The 18340-nt window shown below is 32.4% G+C and overlaps 1 protein-coding gene across 50 annotated transcripts in view; it reads left to right on the top strand.

Annotated features, from left to right (window-relative positions):
• Positions 1–17885, top strand: part of LOC100749230 (calcium-activated potassium channel slowpoke) — a 107540-nt gene extending 89655 nt beyond the window's left edge. For 24 of the 50 annotated variants that reach the window (XM_033318558.1, XM_033318576.1, XM_033318561.1 and 21 more), the window contains 12 exons: positions 1213–1275; positions 4688–4720; positions 5144–5276; positions 7617–7676; positions 8947–9343; positions 9863–10046; positions 10157–10252; positions 10783–10919; positions 11181–11293; positions 11668–11829; positions 12316–12409; positions 12563–17885. In XM_033318558.1, coding sequence (XP_033174449.1) covers positions 1213–1275; positions 4688–4720; positions 5144–5276; positions 7617–7676; positions 8947–9343; positions 9863–10046; positions 10157–10252; positions 10783–10919; positions 11181–11293; positions 11668–11829; positions 12316–12409; positions 12563–12643 — 1553 coding nt within the window. In that variant the 3' untranslated portion in view covers positions 12644–17885. The remainder of the gene's footprint in view (positions 1–1212; positions 1276–4687; positions 4721–5143; positions 5277–7616; positions 7677–8946; positions 9344–9862; positions 10047–10156; positions 10253–10782; positions 10920–11180; positions 11294–11667; positions 11830–12315; positions 12410–12562) is intronic. The other 26 variants (XM_033318587.1, XM_033318585.1, XM_033318582.1 and 23 more) reach the window with 7 other exon arrangements.
• The last annotated feature ends 455 nt before the right edge of the window (positions 17886–18340 follow it).

Below are 18340 nucleotides of genomic sequence, written 5' to 3'. Positions count from 1 at the left end.
CTTCAAAACAGAAGATTTCAAAGTAATATCTCGACTAGATTACTTACAATTGTTTAATTAGAATAAGCTCTGTTCCAGTCAGGGATAATAGAAACGTTATTCTGTTTGCAAAATGTAGACTGGCTATGTAAGTCTTTATTTCTCCACAAATTATATTCTTTTATAATTATTTCTTTGCATATAATTTGTTTCTTAGGCCAACTGCATAATTGAACTAATATTATTAGTAAAATTTTATTTGCTACTATTAATCACAAGTTACAAGTTACCAGTAAATAAATTCTTTATTTGTCAATAAGTTTGTTACAGTTTTATAAATAAATTTTACGAATGAAAATTTTGTTGATTTTCTTTATAATTGTAAACGTATTAAAAAGAAATCCATGGCTAAGACTTGTAAGTTGTTACTCCACCAGTATTATTAGTTAATAAACTATTATGTAAATAGGTGGTACATACATATAATACCTGGTACATACATGTGTTACACGTTAGAAAGAATGTGCTCGTTTAAAAAATTTCTGCTTTCGATTCTTCACGCAAGCACGTAGCGAAAAGATAGAGAATTAACATTACAAATAGTTCAATCTGTATGTACCTTGATATAATGATAAGGCTTACTTCCGGATCTCTTCTATCAGTCTAACATGGATACAGAATAATTGTTAATATTTTCCTTTTATTCAAACAATGACGTATGTATTTGGAAATATTCGCATAATATCGCATGGAAAAATAATTTCAATAATATACAGAATAATATTCTGCATAATCAACGTTATACAGTTGATATCAAGTTACTATTGTAATTATATAATTATAATAGTAGCAAGATTAATTTTATTGATGTGCAAAAATTCAAATAGCAATCAAATGTTATTCTCTTCATAAATGAGAAAATTAAAAAAATTGATTAAAAATAATCAAATAATCCTCAATTCGCGAATGAAAAATTGTTCAAAATCGATTAAAAATTATCATACAACGACACTCTCTTCATGAATGGAAAATTAAGAAGAATCAATTAAAAAATATAATCTAAAGCTCTTCTCTCGTGGAATGAACAATTTGTAAAAATCGATAAATGGCTGGAACGGAGCTAAAGTTTAATTAATCGAAGCGCAAGCATAGGAATGGCCAGTGGTAGCGATAGTGTAGCGAACTAGGCCTTAGGTAATTAGGGTAGCTAACATATGTAGTGGTTTGTTACAGACGACCACCATCCTCCCCCCACATTCACTCCGCCAGAACTGCCCAAGATGGTTCACGTAAGAGGTACAGTTACACCTCAAATCAAAACCGTGCTACAATTTTTGCAAGCTGCCCTTCTTAATTTTGATGAACCACATGATTATACGGGTATACTGTAATCAATCGCTTTCAGTCTCTTGGACGAAGGAACGCGAAGAGCTGCTTCACGAAAGAAAGTGCTTCGCTCTCTCGATTAACACTTTTTTTTTAACAAGTATCTGCACTCGGTTTTCTGATGTTCTTTCTTGTTTTCTGTTTATTACTTGATTTTTCTTTTCTATGCATCATGACGAATACGCTTCATCGACTGATTTTTTACTTTTTTCTAGGGATTCAACATGATGACATTTTCGACTGATTTTGTTTTTCTAACAGTGCCGGGTTTCAAATATTTTTAGATCTGAACTGGAATGATTGTTTAAAAACTGTCGATACATGCTTAAAATAGATACGAAGTTACAGGTAGCAAATGAGAAATAAATAATAATGTGTAATAGAGTAATAATTTGAATTATAACTTTCAAACCAGGAAGGTATGCTTTTATCACTGATTTTTTGCAATCTTTGGTTATGATATTTTTATCAAATTTATGTATGATTGATAATAACGATATATCTAATATTTATTAGTTTATAGATTTATAAAGACTACCTGTTGCTATAATATCGCAAATAAACGAAGTATTTGCAATAGCGAAGTTAAATAAATTGCAAGCCAGAAGGATATGTAGTACGAAAAGTATATTTATATCATAAAGTTATATGAACCGTCAACTCCATAAATTGAAAAGTAAAGAGTACTGATAATGTTACAAATTTCTCAAATGTTTTCAAATTTATTGAATTTATTGAATTTATTTATTAATTGAATTTCATTCAAAAGATAATGATCACATTAAACAATTGTTTCCAGTTGCTACATCAAGAAAGAAGGAAAATATTTTTCGAAACTTTTATATAAAAATTAATGATAACAATGAGGTTTCAATAGTACTTACATGAGAAATTTCAATTTAAAAAACTCCAGCACTGTTTCTAAATATATATGGAATATGTATCTAAAAGCGCGCTACTAATATTTTCATTTCGATTTTGGAGAAAGTAGAGAGGAATTTAAATTTATAAAATGAATCAAATTATATTTTTGAAATTGAAACATTGATTATATCACGATCTCGTTATTGACTACTTTCTCCGGTTTCGATGAGTGCATGCAGCTACAGTAGATACGTTATAGTTTGCATCTTATGTTATCAGTTTTATTAATTTCCTACAAACGTAGTCAACTTTTTTGTAGTTTAACTTTAGTTCTAACCATGCAATCATATTAGACGACACATAATCTTTTTTCTTTCCGTTTCTTTCGTCTTTAGTTTCAATGTTTTCTGCAAAAACCACTGTGATTTATTATAAAAACGTACGATCATCATAGAGTTTCATAGTTACTAGACTCTAGCATCGGTTATGTTTCGTTTTAATTTGGTTCTACTGATTATTATAGTTTCGAAGCAACATCGGTTTATAGACAAAACACAATGATTAATTTATTTGAAGTTTCAGCCATAGGAAATATTATAATTCTCATATACATTTTATATATAATTAGTTATATATCTCGAGTGCAAAGTAATTATTTATAATTTCAAATAATTTCGAATAATATGAGTCACTTAATTTATTTGAAATTTTTATCACAGGAAATGTTATAATTGAGCGTCGTATACTTTTCAGTATACAGAATTGGTTATTTAACTTGAGTGCTAACTAACTAATAATTCGAGGTAATAAAATATTGATAAATAGCTTGAGTCATTTATATTTAAGAATTGACTCGGACAATTCGGTAACGTAATAGTGCAGGAAAGAAAGTCAATCCGAAAGCTTGATAACCTTATCCGCGACAAACATACCTTTCCATGTAATTTGTGCAAAATATGCAAAACATTCGCTGGTGTTCGTCTGCGTAAGTAGTGAAGCAGGAATTTAAAGATATCAGCGTTTCTCACTCTTTAACTTTCTTGCAAAACTAAACACTATACGTATGATAGAAACCAATTATTCAGCGAGGAAAAGTATATAGAAGAATTTACAACACGTAAATTTCGTGGATAGTTTGAGAAATGCTGTTTGAATTGAGAAATTTTGAGTGATATTCGATCTTTACGATGGAATTTTCTGTGTTCTATGTAGATTATATTATTTGGTTTAGGATGCTTAGAAATACTTTTTCGATATTTCTTCTTTGATATGTGTGACTCGCATATGTCCTCAGTATATTCTATAGTTTATTGTCATTTAAATATTATGCGTTTTATTTGTGTAATTTTTAATATCGAGTGTAAAATGAACAAATTGATAGTTGTAGAAAGCACGGTAGATAAACAGACACCGTATAATTTCTTATTTATTTCTTATGGTAATATTAGACACAGCACAATTTTTTCATATTTTTGATCGTTTCATTTTTTAAATTTATTAAATATAGGTGGTGTTAACAAGACAAATGCTAATTTTTTTTTCTTGACTTATGCAAATGGCGCGTGCCACGATGGCTAGAAATTGCTTGCGTTCGTGAATGTTTCTTGGTTTTCATCGATACGTCAGATTTTCTTTTAAGAAGGTCCTCGTTACAAAATTTTAGCACGCGAGTTTTTTTTTATATTCAGAAGAAAAATGTGTTCTGTATTCAGAAATGAATCAATTGATTTTTTAATAATAGATCATTTAATGCATGAATATTGTTAACTGTAAAAGTTATTTGTTTTAAGAGTGGTAGTATATCAATAACATAATGTTAATATTATTATGATTGTCACATTTTTGAGATTTAAGAAATTTTATCAGCAAATAAGTGGAAAATAAATATTCATGAATGTTTTCACTGTATTTTATGATTTATCAATAATAACATCAACCGCCAATTTATTTGAAAAGTGACTTAAAAAAATAATAAAAATACAGGAATAATTTTTATAATTTTAAATGAATAAGGGAATTTTATTATCAAATGATCATTCCTAAACTATTATTTTCAAAGGATAATATTCGTCGAATTTTCTTTAATGTGATGCAACTTCTACAGTATTAGCGTAACTTTAATAGAGCAAGAATGTTTTTTTTCATTTGCCAATATAACAGTATGTGTATAATCGACATATTCTTGAAAACCATAAGTACTTTGCCAGTCCATAGCAATTCTAGTTATTCAAAATTGAAAAGATGGCACGTGCGGAAAATTTCGAACGAAGTACGCGTGTAAGTAAGCATGAGGCTATAGGCTCTTGTCGATAAAAAGTAAAGTGCGTTATAACAAACGAAGTTAGGCCACGATCAGCGTGGCACTGAGTAATTTGTCTTAATCATTGTTGCTTTGTCTATTAGCTACGTTAAAAAATATATATTTATACAGAATTTAATTCTAATTTACGAATTTTAGGTGAGATCAGTCGCGACCGAGATGATCCAAACGGTAATTACAAACAAACATCTATATCCATTAGAAATATAATATTATATAGCTACAGTGTCGGCTAAAAATATTAGAACATCTATGCACTTATCGTACTTATACTGAAAAGGTTCAACACATTTTACACTATTTAATATATTTGATATACTTTTGAAATGAATTTCTTACGTTGGAAAGCAACTATTTGATAAATCTATTTGATAAATTTTACATTATAAGCAGGAAAAGAACAGATTTATAATAAAATAATTAGAAAATGAAAGTAGCGTAAACCATTCAGTTTGTACCAAATGTCTAGACAATTTTGTCCACGCAAAGTAGGTGTTTTAATAATCGTGGCCAGTATTATACATAATAATTAATAAAAATATAAATACTGGTCATATATACATGTGCGTATAATATTATATTATCGTGTTACAGCGATGAGAAATCACCGGAATTCCGTCGGGATGACCATGATGAATTCAACAAAGCAGGTGAATAAGGTGAAACCGAATGTGAATCGAGCGACGAACGACAGTTTATCCAGTCCAAATCAACCGTACAATCAGAGGTATTCGTTTTAATTTAGATCTAATCCTCTCTTTAATGTGTACAACATGGACGTGCATCGTCCTTGCATTCGCTCTTCATTGTTCGCATTTTTTAATCACTTGCCATAAATATTTCATTACACATTAACAAACAGCGTGCGAATTTCACTACTGAGAATTAATTACACGTTAACTATTGAACTCATCGATCGAAAAAAAAAAGAATTAATGTTGCTGGAATTTTATTTTCAAATTTTGTTTCACCGCAAAATTATCCTGTGTTTATTTATTTTACGTTAAAAAGTAATTCTTGTGCACTCAAAGTTTAATTAGATGTGGTCACTATATATACATACAAGCATAATTATATAAAGTGTGATTTAATATATTCGGTTGTTATATAGTAACGAAGTATATGTACACAATTACAACAGCAGTTCGTGGTGAATTTTTCCTGGTGACTTCTCTGTCTGCATCTAAGCACTCTCACTATTGTACGAACTTTACGGTTGATCCTGTTTCTCCTCTATTTGCACGAGTAGAACGACTCGAGCTTTTATTTCCACACAATTTTCTTAAGCTGTATACAATGGGTTATTCAAACTGTACATCGTTTAGTTCACTCTTAATACGTAAGTCGAACAAAATTCATCGTTGCATATACATCGTAAGATGTTTGTTTTTAATCGCTAACAAAATCATATACATTTTGCAATACCATCATGAAATCATTTTAAATCATGTACTTTGAATAACCTAATGGAATGTCGAAGCAATTACTCGAAGCGATTCATCTCACAAAATATAAGGACACTACTCTGTTAAAAGAATCTTCGACGAAATAATTTATCTTTACAGAGTGCACTACGCTGTCTGACACAGTATTCTTTCAACGATATATTTGCATCTATCTTCCTTTAATCAGCATGTTTTTAAAAGTTATCCAACATAAGTGACGATAAATATTCTATTATTACTATTCTCGGTAGAGAACTTCCATGCGATCCAGAATCATCTTCATGAATTCAAGTAATCTTGCAACAGGTTACATACTGTACGATCAGTTTTGTTCATTATTTAGTTTCCTGCGATTAATTTTATCGAAGCAGTATATTCTGAAACTGTTCTGCGGTTCCAGAACGGAACTTTTCTGCGGGAATTGCTATCAATAAAAGGCGCTGTACAACGTAAATTCATTAAAAATAGACATTCCCTGTTTTCCCCTTATCCTTCTAGCAACACGCAAAAGTTCGTGATGGCTACGAACTAGCAGTATATTGGGTCCACGTATCGTAACAAACTGTGACATGCAGAATTAGAGGTATAATTTTTACAGTTGGTGGAAGACATCCTTTTAATTGATGATACATTTCCTAGCGTACGTAGCTCGAAAAATAAAACGAGGACAAAGCCAATATAGTAACGTTTTAGCAGAGTTTTTTGTTGTAATGAGATTATATATTTCTTTGTAATTAATTTTTAATATAATTAATATCGTAATACTGTAACAATTTCCATCACTCAAATTGTTGCTCATACCGAAGAAAGCTGAGGATAATAGATTTATTTAGAGATATCTCTACGAAATCTAATATTCCTCGTGCTAAAAAGTAAATAATTATTGTTAGAGTTACACGATGTAATACTCAGGTATAATATTTTCTTTTCCATTTATTTCCTCTCTTTTATTCGATGGCTCACGAAAATATTATATCGCATGTTAACAAGTTGATAGCAGCCCATGAAATATAAATTCTTCCTCTTCCTACGCGATATCCAATGACCAGCTTTTACCTGTTATGGTAGGACCGCTGTCTGTGCTTTTATAATTTTGTATATGTACAGCTGAAACGTGAGAAATCCCTATATGATGAAATCCGCTTGTTTGCACCACACTTATTGTGTTGATCATTGTTTAGAACGAGGACAACGAATTTATCCTAGTATTTATTTTTTTTCCATGAATACACTGCAATTATATCCATTCCTCACATTTGTTTGATCAATATAGAATAGATGTCAAACTTTATCAAAGCAGATAATTCCAATGGAGGAAGCTACATAATTCTTACATTTATATATTTTTTCATTTTTTAATGTTACTGATCCAGAAATGAATCATTTTGTCGTACATTACGTTTTAAAGAAAAAAAGAAAAGATGAAAAGAAATCAAATATCCGAAATTTTCAAATTTCATAACCAATCATGAAAATCATTATGTATTGTCACTGCTATTTATAAATGAACTTTTTCATTCTTGTTTCCTTATCGTTATGATTTAACGTTATTCGATGGCGAACGAAGAAAAGAGCGTCTACAAATCGACGAATCCAACGTTTCAAATGCCTTCTGATTCCAGATCGCAAGAGGAGTCCGCATACCCTGGCTACCATCTCGCCTACGAAGTCAAAAAGCTCATGTACGCTTCTTTTGTTACGTTAACTGTCACGTTGAGCGCGCTGTTCTTTCTTCTACACTATACGTTTGATTGAATATATTTGCAATATAGAAATCTGCTTGCCAAGATTGCATGCGAATGCTTATGTTGCAGCGTATTTCGATCATTTTCCTCTTCTAATTATCTTGTTTATGTAAAAATTAAATTTTTCTTTGACGATCGGAACCTTCTCCAAGCTTTCTCTTCCATGTGATTTCGTAGTTACTTTTGCTTTGTTTATTTTGCTTTATTCTCTGCTACATTTTCACTCTTTACCGATAAACTATCAATTAATTTGCTACAGGCATGAAAAATATCTACCATTATAATGAATTTCATGAATTAATCTGCATGAGTATATGAACACTTACAGCAAACCGAAACTTTTGTTTCATCTTAAAAAAATGGCAACGAGTCCGAAGAAATTGTGTTGTAAACGATCCAATTTACAATTTTAAAGCATAATCGATTCAGCGAGTATAATTACATTTTCGTGTAACTTAACTTCGCTAATTTCTTTTAATTAATTACTAAAGGCAGAAATTTATTTATATCCAGTAATCCGTAGTAAATTGCAATGAAATTAACACAGCCCATTTTATAAACTAGTGCAGAGTATCTTGAAAGTATTTTAAGGTTGAATGTGTCTAATTTTTCGTTCGTTGTCGGTTATGATGTAATTAATGTACTTACTAATTCTATTATATCACGCATGATTATCTGGCAATTTGTATACTAGATACAGGAAGGCATTTATTTGCGACGTAAGATATTGCAATAATCGAAATAGTTTTGCTGTTTAAGATACACACGCTCATTAACTGTCATGACATTTCGCGATCTCTGAATGAGAATTTTTCGTTAAATAAGAAAATATATATATGAAACAACTACTTTAGAGATAACAGTTGGCAATTAATGAGTTAATTTATTAGGGGAAACATAGTAAAATAATTAAGGAAGACAAAGGATAAGTAGTTATATAACTATACTGCTTACTTAAGTTATAGTTTCAACTAGTATTCATTCGCTTGAGTATTTCAGGATTATTAGCTTTAATAGGATAGAATAGAATACAGCTAAAGAGATGAAGTAAAGCTAAAAACACAAAAAATTAGTCACGAAAGATGTTATTACATCTACTTGCGCGTATTATATAAATCTAGTATTTTACTAGTATTTATTTTGTTATTTAATCGAGTAAAAATGAACTGCGATTTCTGTATAGTAAAAGTGAAAATTATATTTTTAGGCCGACGAGCAGAGCCTCGGGCGGTACGAACGTGAATAACAACGGTGGTCTTCAAGTCGGAATAGCCGACGATCAGGCGAAGGACTTCGATTTCGAAAAGACCGAAATGAAGTACGATTCAACGGGTATGTTCCACTGGAGTCCATCCCGTAACCTCGAAGACTGCATACTGGATCGTAATCAGGCGGCGATGACAGTTCTAAATGGACATGTTGTTGTTTGCCTATTCGCCGATCCCGACTCGCCTCTCATCGGACTGAGAAACCTTGTCATGCCATTACGAGCTTCCAATTTTCATTACCACGAGCTTAAACACGTAGTAATAGTTGGGTCTGTGGATTACATCCGCCGCGAGTGGAAGATGTTGCAGAATCTACCAAAGATTTCGGTGTTAAACGTAAGAAATCTTTCACAATTATTCAATTTCTTTTTTGATTATTACTAACTGTTAATTACTTTTTTATTATTATAATGTAAATCTTCTTTAATTATTCAATTTCTTTCTTTTGCTATACTATAACATAAATCTTCTTCGATTATTTAGATTGTTTTCTATTACACTTTAAATAAATACCTCTGCATAGTTTATTTGTATTTTGTTTGTGCCACTGTGAAAATAAAAATTTTCCGCTTTACTAGAATTTATGAATTTGCGAAATTTTGTATATTTAAAACATATAGACCCAAATATACGATTGTAACTATTTATCCCGTTTATTTATTTTTGCATAAATTTATCCTGTATATTCATTATATTTATTATAATATATGTAAGGCGAATTTGTGTTATAACCCAATATAATCAAACGTTTCGAACTAATATAATTATTTTTAACAACAATATATTATAAAAGAAGAAAGAAGTGTCCGAATTTAAGAATGAGCATTTGCAATGTAATTACGTGTACTGTGGCAGGGTTCACCATTAAGCAGAGCAGATCTGCGTGCCGTTAACGTGAATCTGTGCGACATGTGTTGTATCCTGTCGGCTAAAGTGCCTAGCAATGATGACCCCACCCTCGCCGACAAGGAAGCCATCCTCGCGTCCCTTAATATCAAAGCTATGACATTCGATGACACCATTGGAGTGCTCAGCCAAGGTTCGTAATATCCTCTCAATATAAAGCTCGTGTTTTAATGAACTTTCGAGTTGAACGACTGCCTATATCCTATCTTGTACATTTCATTAAATATTAAGTGGCAATTCCAGCAAATAATGAGCAAGGTAATTTGACCGCAGTTGGCAGCCCAATCGTTTTGCAACGACGGGGATCAGTTTATGGAGCAAACGTGCCAATGATAACAGGTACACCTTACTTACTATTTTATATGAACATTACACGAAAAGAATGTGAATCTATCTTTGTCGATCTTCCGATTTTCACGTCACTTGGTAGCTATGTAAAAATATTTGAACGTAGAATTGTTGAAAAGAAAAATAATGCGACAGATTCGAAGACACAACTTGTTTGGAAATAGATAATACAGTGTTCGGAAATAGATTCACAAAAGAATATTTTTGCAAGAAACGAATAATATTAGTTTAATTTGATTGATATTAGTCTGCGTAACATATGTCATTAATATTTTTTTAATGTCCATGAAGCTGACAAAAACACATATTTAATCACAAAATCAAGTGCAAACATAGTTTCCATGTGCAATTAGTTGGCAATACATAGAATTTTGAAGTTGCTCTTTAATGAAAGATGAAAAATATGTCTCAGCTGAAATCTTCATATATAGGATAAAGAATTTACTTATTGTTTTTCTTATTGATTTATTATCACTGAGGAAGTTAATACGCCATTTATATTTTCGTGTTTTTGTTAACAGAACTCGTAAATGATAGCAACGTGCAGTTCCTTGACCAGGACGACGACGATGATCCGGACACAGAACTGTACCTTACCCAACCGTTTGCTTGCGGTACTGCCTTTGCCGTCAGCGTATTAGATTCATTAATGTCGACGGTTAGTAGCATTCTATAATTATAATGTTAATATTTGACTAAAGACCTTACTGTGGCGTCGTATAAATATTAACTACTAATATATAATTACTAATAAATTATATGAATTTTTCTGTAAATATAAATTAGACGATCGTGATAGCGTCAGTTGGTCATTTATCACTCTATTGTTATTTATTTTATTATTCTTTAGAAAGAAGCTTCAACTTCGTAACTTATATCTTTATATTAATCGTAATACTTGCTTTTATTTCTGTGACAGACGTACTTTAACCAGAACGCGCTGACTTTAATTCGATCTCTAATCACTGGTGGAGCAACGCCTGAGTTAGAGTTAATTCTCGCTGAAGGAGCAGGTTTACGAGGAGGTTATAGGTAAATCGGATAAAGTTTGACACATACATCCTTCTTCACGACTCACGGGATGCTTGCTAATTTTAAACATAATAATTTTAAACATAAACTCTTCTAAGTATGCAATCCGTAATCAAGATTATGGTTACGGTGGTTGCATGCTCTGACGAATGAAACATCCGAGGAGCGAAATTTACATATACTCATAGGTATCTGAATATTTAATTGTTAGAACATGTACTCATTATAACCATTTACGGACAATAGTGTAAAAATGTTTCATACTATTTTAATGATACTTTTTACCAATGCCAAGTGTTTTTACTAACATCAGTGTCGATAAAAATGTATCATATTTCGAATAATACACAATTGACTTATTTATTTATTTACAGTACACCTGATAGTCTGGCAAATAGAGATCGATGTCGAGTAGGTCAAATCGCGTTGTACGACGGGCCATTGGCTCAATATGGCGAAGGAGGCAAGTACGGTGACCTCTTTGTCGCAGCATTAAAGTCGTATGGAATGCTGTGCATTGGTCTGTACAGGTACAGGTATCGGACTTTTTTCCTTCTCTCGATGGTATTTATTGGATTACTCTACACAGAATATACGCATATATTATATATATACATATATATATCTTTTTCTCTAAGAATCTTTCATCTTGCTGCTGCGATTATACTGCCATTGATTATTCTCTTACTATATCATTCTTGTACTTACTATATAACTTTTGATTTTTTGCCGCACACTTTTGCATTTTGCGTTTTCGCGTCACGAAAAAAAAAAGAAACGACGATCGTAAGTTGCCTTCATCCAACAAATACCCATCATTTTTTATGATTGTCTCTTTGTATCACTTGTTTGTTTAGTGTTTAGTTACTGTTGCCAGCGTTTAGTTTAGTTTTAGTTTTAGTTCTATAGTTTTAGTTTTAATCGTTCATATGTGTATATACATATAAATATTTAGCTTAGAATCGTAAGTTGTCTCGAAAGCTATGAGTATTCCACACGGCTGACTTGTAACTGAATTTTAGGTTTCGAGATACCAGCTCATCGTGCGATGCTTCCTCTAAACGATACGTCATTACAAATCCTCCAGATGACTTCACGTTATTGCCTACAGATCAGGTACGAAGGGCTTCCATGTCTATTGCTCGATATCACCCGATTATACTATTCGATTGATTATTATTTTAATTATTTACGATTAAGATATAAAAGTTTATTATTAAAAGTTATTATTTTAATGATAATATTATCTTTTTACTGAATAACCTGCAGGTTTTCGTGCTGATGCAATTCGATCCAGGTCTGGAATACAAGCCGAGCAGAGGAGCTCGGGGAAAGGATGACGCCTCCTGACTGTTGCTGTGTAGCGCCCTCACAGACGGACCTTATTCCTACATATAATTACGCAAAGGAAACGCATCATGCCGCCCGTCGTCCCTACTGAATCGACTTGTAGTCTTCATTGGCTGGCATTACAATACGATGCCCTCAACGAATTAATCGCAAAACCCCGTCCATAGAACGAATCATCAACACGTCCGTTTTTTCTGCTGGTTATGTGTCGCCAGTGATATATTTCGTCAATACTCGTATAGCTGAATTCGGTTTCCCTCTAATAGTGTCCGCAGATTTCTCTGTTCCTTGTTATTTATCGCTAACGTGATTTCTTTTCACATCGTGACCGGAAACATTTCTACGTTGAGGCTTGGTTGTGTAATAAATAAAAGAAGGAATACAACATCAAGTGATAAATAAAGAAGGAAAGAAAGAAGAAGAAGCGAATGAAGAAGAAGAAGATAGGATAAGGATAAAAATCTGCCAAGGGAAATAAAAAAAAGGAAGAGAAACGGTAAAGGGATACCGGGATACGGTATGATGAAACACGGTCCGAGGGTAGCTACACGTTAAGCTTCCTAAATCTTCGTAAGACATGAAATTATTAATTGTCTTCGATGTTGAAGGCCGCATAAGGACTGAACGGGCTTATTCTGAAGCGTAAAAAGGTGTGTGACTATAATTCCACGCCCTATGCTTTCAGGAGAATACAGAAGTACAGAAGAAAACAAGCAAAAAAAAAAGATAAGAAATAATACTTAAAAAACAAATGCGAAGCAAAACAGCTTAACTATAAACGCTTGAGAACATCTTCAAGGCTGATCGCTGAGGAATTGTAATCGCCTTCGCGACTTAACGTATACCATCGCTGTAGCTCATTCAGGATATGTAAATAGGTACAGAACAGGTGAATATGTTGTCATTCGACGGTAAACTATAAAAACAAAGACAAAAAAGAAAAAAAGAGAAAAAGAAGCGGAACGTGGAGGAAAGAGGAAGATATAGAAGATATGAAACAATTGATTGAGATATAACTGCAATGACAGGACCGTTTTGGTTCCTTTCATGTAGATGCATTGTTCACTTTGCAAGACAGTCGTGTGTTCGTCTCCTGTATCGTGATTTTGTATCTTGCCTTGTGAGCAAATGGAAATATGTATACATATATGTACATGTATCTGTATATGCGTATGTACAGGGTGATAACTGTAACTAGAACAGATCATAGCTCTTACTTGGAAAATGAAAGGATACCGACGATAGAGATACATGATTTCACTTTTCTTATGGTTACGTACTTTCTTTGCAAATGTGCCTCTATGTTTCTATATTAAACGATTCTCTTAATTACCTTGCGAATAAGAAACAATATTCTTATTCCATAAACGAAGTAATTTAAATGACACACCTTTCACGTTAAGATGTGATTCGTAACTTCCTATGTATTGTGCAGCTGAAAGTTAGTATCATATTTAATGGTATGAATTTTCATCAGAGAAGTGAAATGTCTAGATTATTTACATGTACACGAGTAATACGTAGATCTAGCAATTTATTTAAAGGCGTTTGCGAGATATTAAATTGTACATGTGAAGTAATAGAAAAGATTAATACGAAGCACTATATTTTATATTTGCATTCAATGGAACAGGTATAAGTGAATGTGTAGATATACGTCACGATATTTCTTCACTTCCTTCTTCTTTCTATGTGTTATGATATTCTCTTGTTTTCGCTTTATATTTGATTAAGGGAAGGGCTATAATCTGTCATAGGTGTAACAGTCACTCTGTACGTTTAGTTTTAGACCGAAGAGTTTGCAGACGATAACGTGCATCGTTACGACAAGAGATAGGTGCGAACAGGACTGCAGGATTACGTGTAAACTTTACCTTGAGTGTCTTCTTTTGCGGCTAACGATATAAAAAATCTCAATCAAGCACTTTGTACAGATTCTATACATAAACGCGTATGCATGCGTGGATGTATGTATGTATGTCTGTATGTATGTATATATGTATGCATGTATGTATGTATGTATATGTGTGAATATATAATAATTTAACGATAAAAGAAAAAAAACACCCTTTTTCCACACAACTTGAGTATTAATCGACTATGTATCGATACGACTATATATACATTACAGATATATATGCACATATATATGTATACATAGACACTCTCTTTTATATATTTTTGTGAAACTACACGAGTGTGTACATACGAACGTACATATGTGTACATACATCCATAGACGTATACACGTATGTATGTATGTATATATGTCTGTATGCATGTATATGTATATATATGTATGTATGTAAAGAAGCAAAAAAACAAAGACGGATCAAATAAGGTATACATACATAAAAACAAAGGAAGGAAATACACAGATACACCTATACACAAATACTTCTTCCTTGCTCTTTCCCCCGCTCCGCCCCTCCCTTTTTTCTGTCACTAACCATGACTGAAACACGCACACGTAATGATACACATACGATACGTACGAGTGCATGTATATGGCAACACAATCACAAAAAAAATCTGGTATGGATTCACAGACACAAAACATACACACGCGGATACGCGCGCATCCTTTCTTTCTGTCTCACATGCGCGCGCGCGCGCGCGTGCACGCGCGTGACACACAGATAAGGGAAATCCACACGAGAGAAAAGAAAAGCGATTATCACATCGATGAAAATGATGCACATACGTGGGAAGAAAGAAGAGTACGAAGCGGAATGAAAAAAAAGGGAAAGGAAACCAGGGGAAACGATTCGCGCGTGCGGAAGTATGACGAGTGCAAAAACAAAGGATGAAGGTATCGCGTGATCCGACCAAATACGATATACGCTGAAAATATATGTAAAAAAAACATCAGATTACCGTGCTCGATCGTTCAATGAAAAATCAGACTAACCATTAATCGATTAAAAAAGAGAAATATATGTGCAAATGGGACGAAGCGGTTCGATTATTATCGGGGACAAGAGAAAACACAAAGTAGCTGTGGTAGACGCTGCCGTGTATCGCGATTACGAGTCGCCGCCGCCACCGCCATTGCTACTGTTTGCAATATCCATATGCACTATTCACTGCCACTGCAGTTCGTGTTATATCGTTGTATATAACTTTCTATATATGGCTCGATTAAGGCGAGAAGGGCCGGTGAGGCGTGCGAATCGGATAGCTTGATCGATGTATAAATGATAATACTAAACAATGTGCAGCATCAGCCGCAATAAGTGTCATTCGTTGCTCCTGATTTCCAAATATCTTTTTTCACTTTTTTTTTTTCTATTACTTTAGTATACGTAGATCTGCGAGAAAACGCCGATCAATTTCTATGTTTTATCAATGTGGAATTAATGCGTTATTTTTATCGATTGCGAATGTAATGTTAAGGATTATAACAGGGATGAGCACTGTTACTGTTACTGACACGCTTTCAGTTTTCTTTGTATTTTGATAGATCAAACGATAAGACCTATCCCAGTATAGTATATATATATACTATATATTTGGTTTGTTCGATGTGAAAATTGAGTCAGTGAACGTTTAGTGGACGAAGCTTTTTTTATTTTGAGTATCCGCTGTTAAAGCAGTAAAAGAGCACTTTTTATTTAAGAAATTAACGACACACGAATTCATTAATTCACAATTTTTACATACGTAACTCGTTGTTTTATATTAATTATAAAAATATGAATGCTAGATATGTTTATTTTCTAATTTGTGTACAAATTCATTTTATTCGCTATCGTGAAAGATGATAAAGCAATTGAAATTATAGTTTTAACAAAATTTCAGAACAGTATTTGTAGAAAATCAAATGACGGAGATTAAAAGAAGCTGGAAGTGAGTCAAAAGAGTAAATAGTTAGGAGAGCGAAAGAGAGTCGCGTTTTCATTTGAACAATTACAAAAATTCATTTGTGCGTTATCGTTCTCCGCTGAATGGACTATCCTGTATTTTCTTTCTCTTTTTCTTTTTATCTTCGAGGAATCCTCTGATAACGAAAGCTCTGACTGGGTATATAATTATAAACGAATCGCTTAATTTTTCATCAGCATATTGATGAAAATACGTGCGAAGGAAAGAACGAAAATCGAAAGACAGTTTAGTGTTACTTATTTGATTTCGTAAAATTCGATTTCTCGAGGAGCGTCAGTGTTTTAAGAAACGAGTTTAAGACACACACTTTAGAAAAATAAACGAAACAAATTACAATTCGTAATCGAACGAATATTGTTTTGGGGAAAAATGTTTGTTCACAGCAGTCAATTTTTCATACTAATTGTTTGAGGAAGTTAGCGGCTTGTAGAATCGCGTTAAATCAAGATGGAGGACTCTCGGTGACCCTGCCTCGCCTTGATGCGATTATATACGAAACAAAAGTTTGCGCGTTAGATTTTGTGGAAATCGTTCGTTAAGTGATTAAAAAAAAGAAAAAAAAATGAAATTTGTCGGAGCCTTGTGTAGAGTTTTAGATGATTGGTCGAGATTTGCGTCGCGTGGGTTTAGCCAGGCAGATGAATTTTACTTGACAAACGAGTGAACATCCTTTCGAATTTTGACTTTCCTTTCTTATTTCTTTTTCTTTTTGTTTCTTCTTTATTAATTATAAAATACGGCCGTTAATTTTAGTTTGACCTTTCACGTACGAAAAATAGACGATTGTTATTTTAAATATTACTCGATTCACTCTTACAAGGTAGGAACTCGTGCCTGGCTGCTCGCGAGATACAAATTATTCATGCACTCTCTTTAATAATTAAATCATGCACCGATTCAATCGATATCATCACCCGTAATCGTATTTTCGTGCGTCGCACGGATACACGTGGCGCATTTGTGTGTATGTGAGACGTGTGTATCTAAACGAAGTATATATAATTAACGTTAAAAAAGAACCTAAAAAAATGTGAAAAAAACCAGGAGGGAAAAAGAAGAGGAATAAAAACAAATCGAACAAAATACAAAAAATGATTCGAAATATATATATGGGAATTATAAAATGTATAAAGAGAAGAAAAAAAGAAAATTAAGGCGCGCTGAGCGTACGCCACCTTCGATGCCTCATTGACCTCATCTAATGCTTTTTTATCTGTACATTTACAATTTGTGTACCAATGAGGAACGTTGTTTAATCATGTTGTTGATGTTATTGTTAAAGAATGAGATTCAATATTGTACATAACTATATATTCATTATAATTGATGATATAAATAATTATATACATAAAAGTAAGCTTTGGTGTTTCTTTATATCCAGTGTGTTGTGACGTATGAAATTTACCTTATTATAATTAATATAAGAGAGAAAAAATATATATACAAACCGTCTAGTGTACACTTTTTGATAACATATATTGTTTTAAATATTTTAACATTTTGTAATATCTAAATGGGAGACCAAAAATCATGATACTATTCTTAAACTTCGTATAAAAATACAGGAGAATTGAAGAATAACATAATAGGAGGTAGATTTTGCACAGACAAATTTCAAAAGTGGAATAAATTTGACTTATATGAAATTATGAATTTTTTTAAATTTATGTAGCTATTGTTTTTAACTTTTTAAATATAAATTACGTTCTGACTATTTTTTTATAACAGGTACATAATTAGCAGCGAATAGATACAAAAATGAAACACAATTTGGTATCAAGTTTTATTTATTTCAATAACGATAATTATTCT

The sequence above is a fragment of the Bombus impatiens genome, unplaced genomic scaffold (genome assembly GCF_000188095.3).
Source record: "Bombus impatiens unplaced genomic scaffold, BIMP_2.2 scf_0102, whole genome shotgun sequence".
In the NCBI taxonomy this organism is placed as follows: Eukaryota; Metazoa; Arthropoda; class Insecta; order Hymenoptera; family Apidae; genus Bombus; species Bombus impatiens.
The sequence above is the reverse complement of the archived record's forward strand: the minus strand, read 5'-3'. Positions and strand labels throughout refer to the sequence as shown.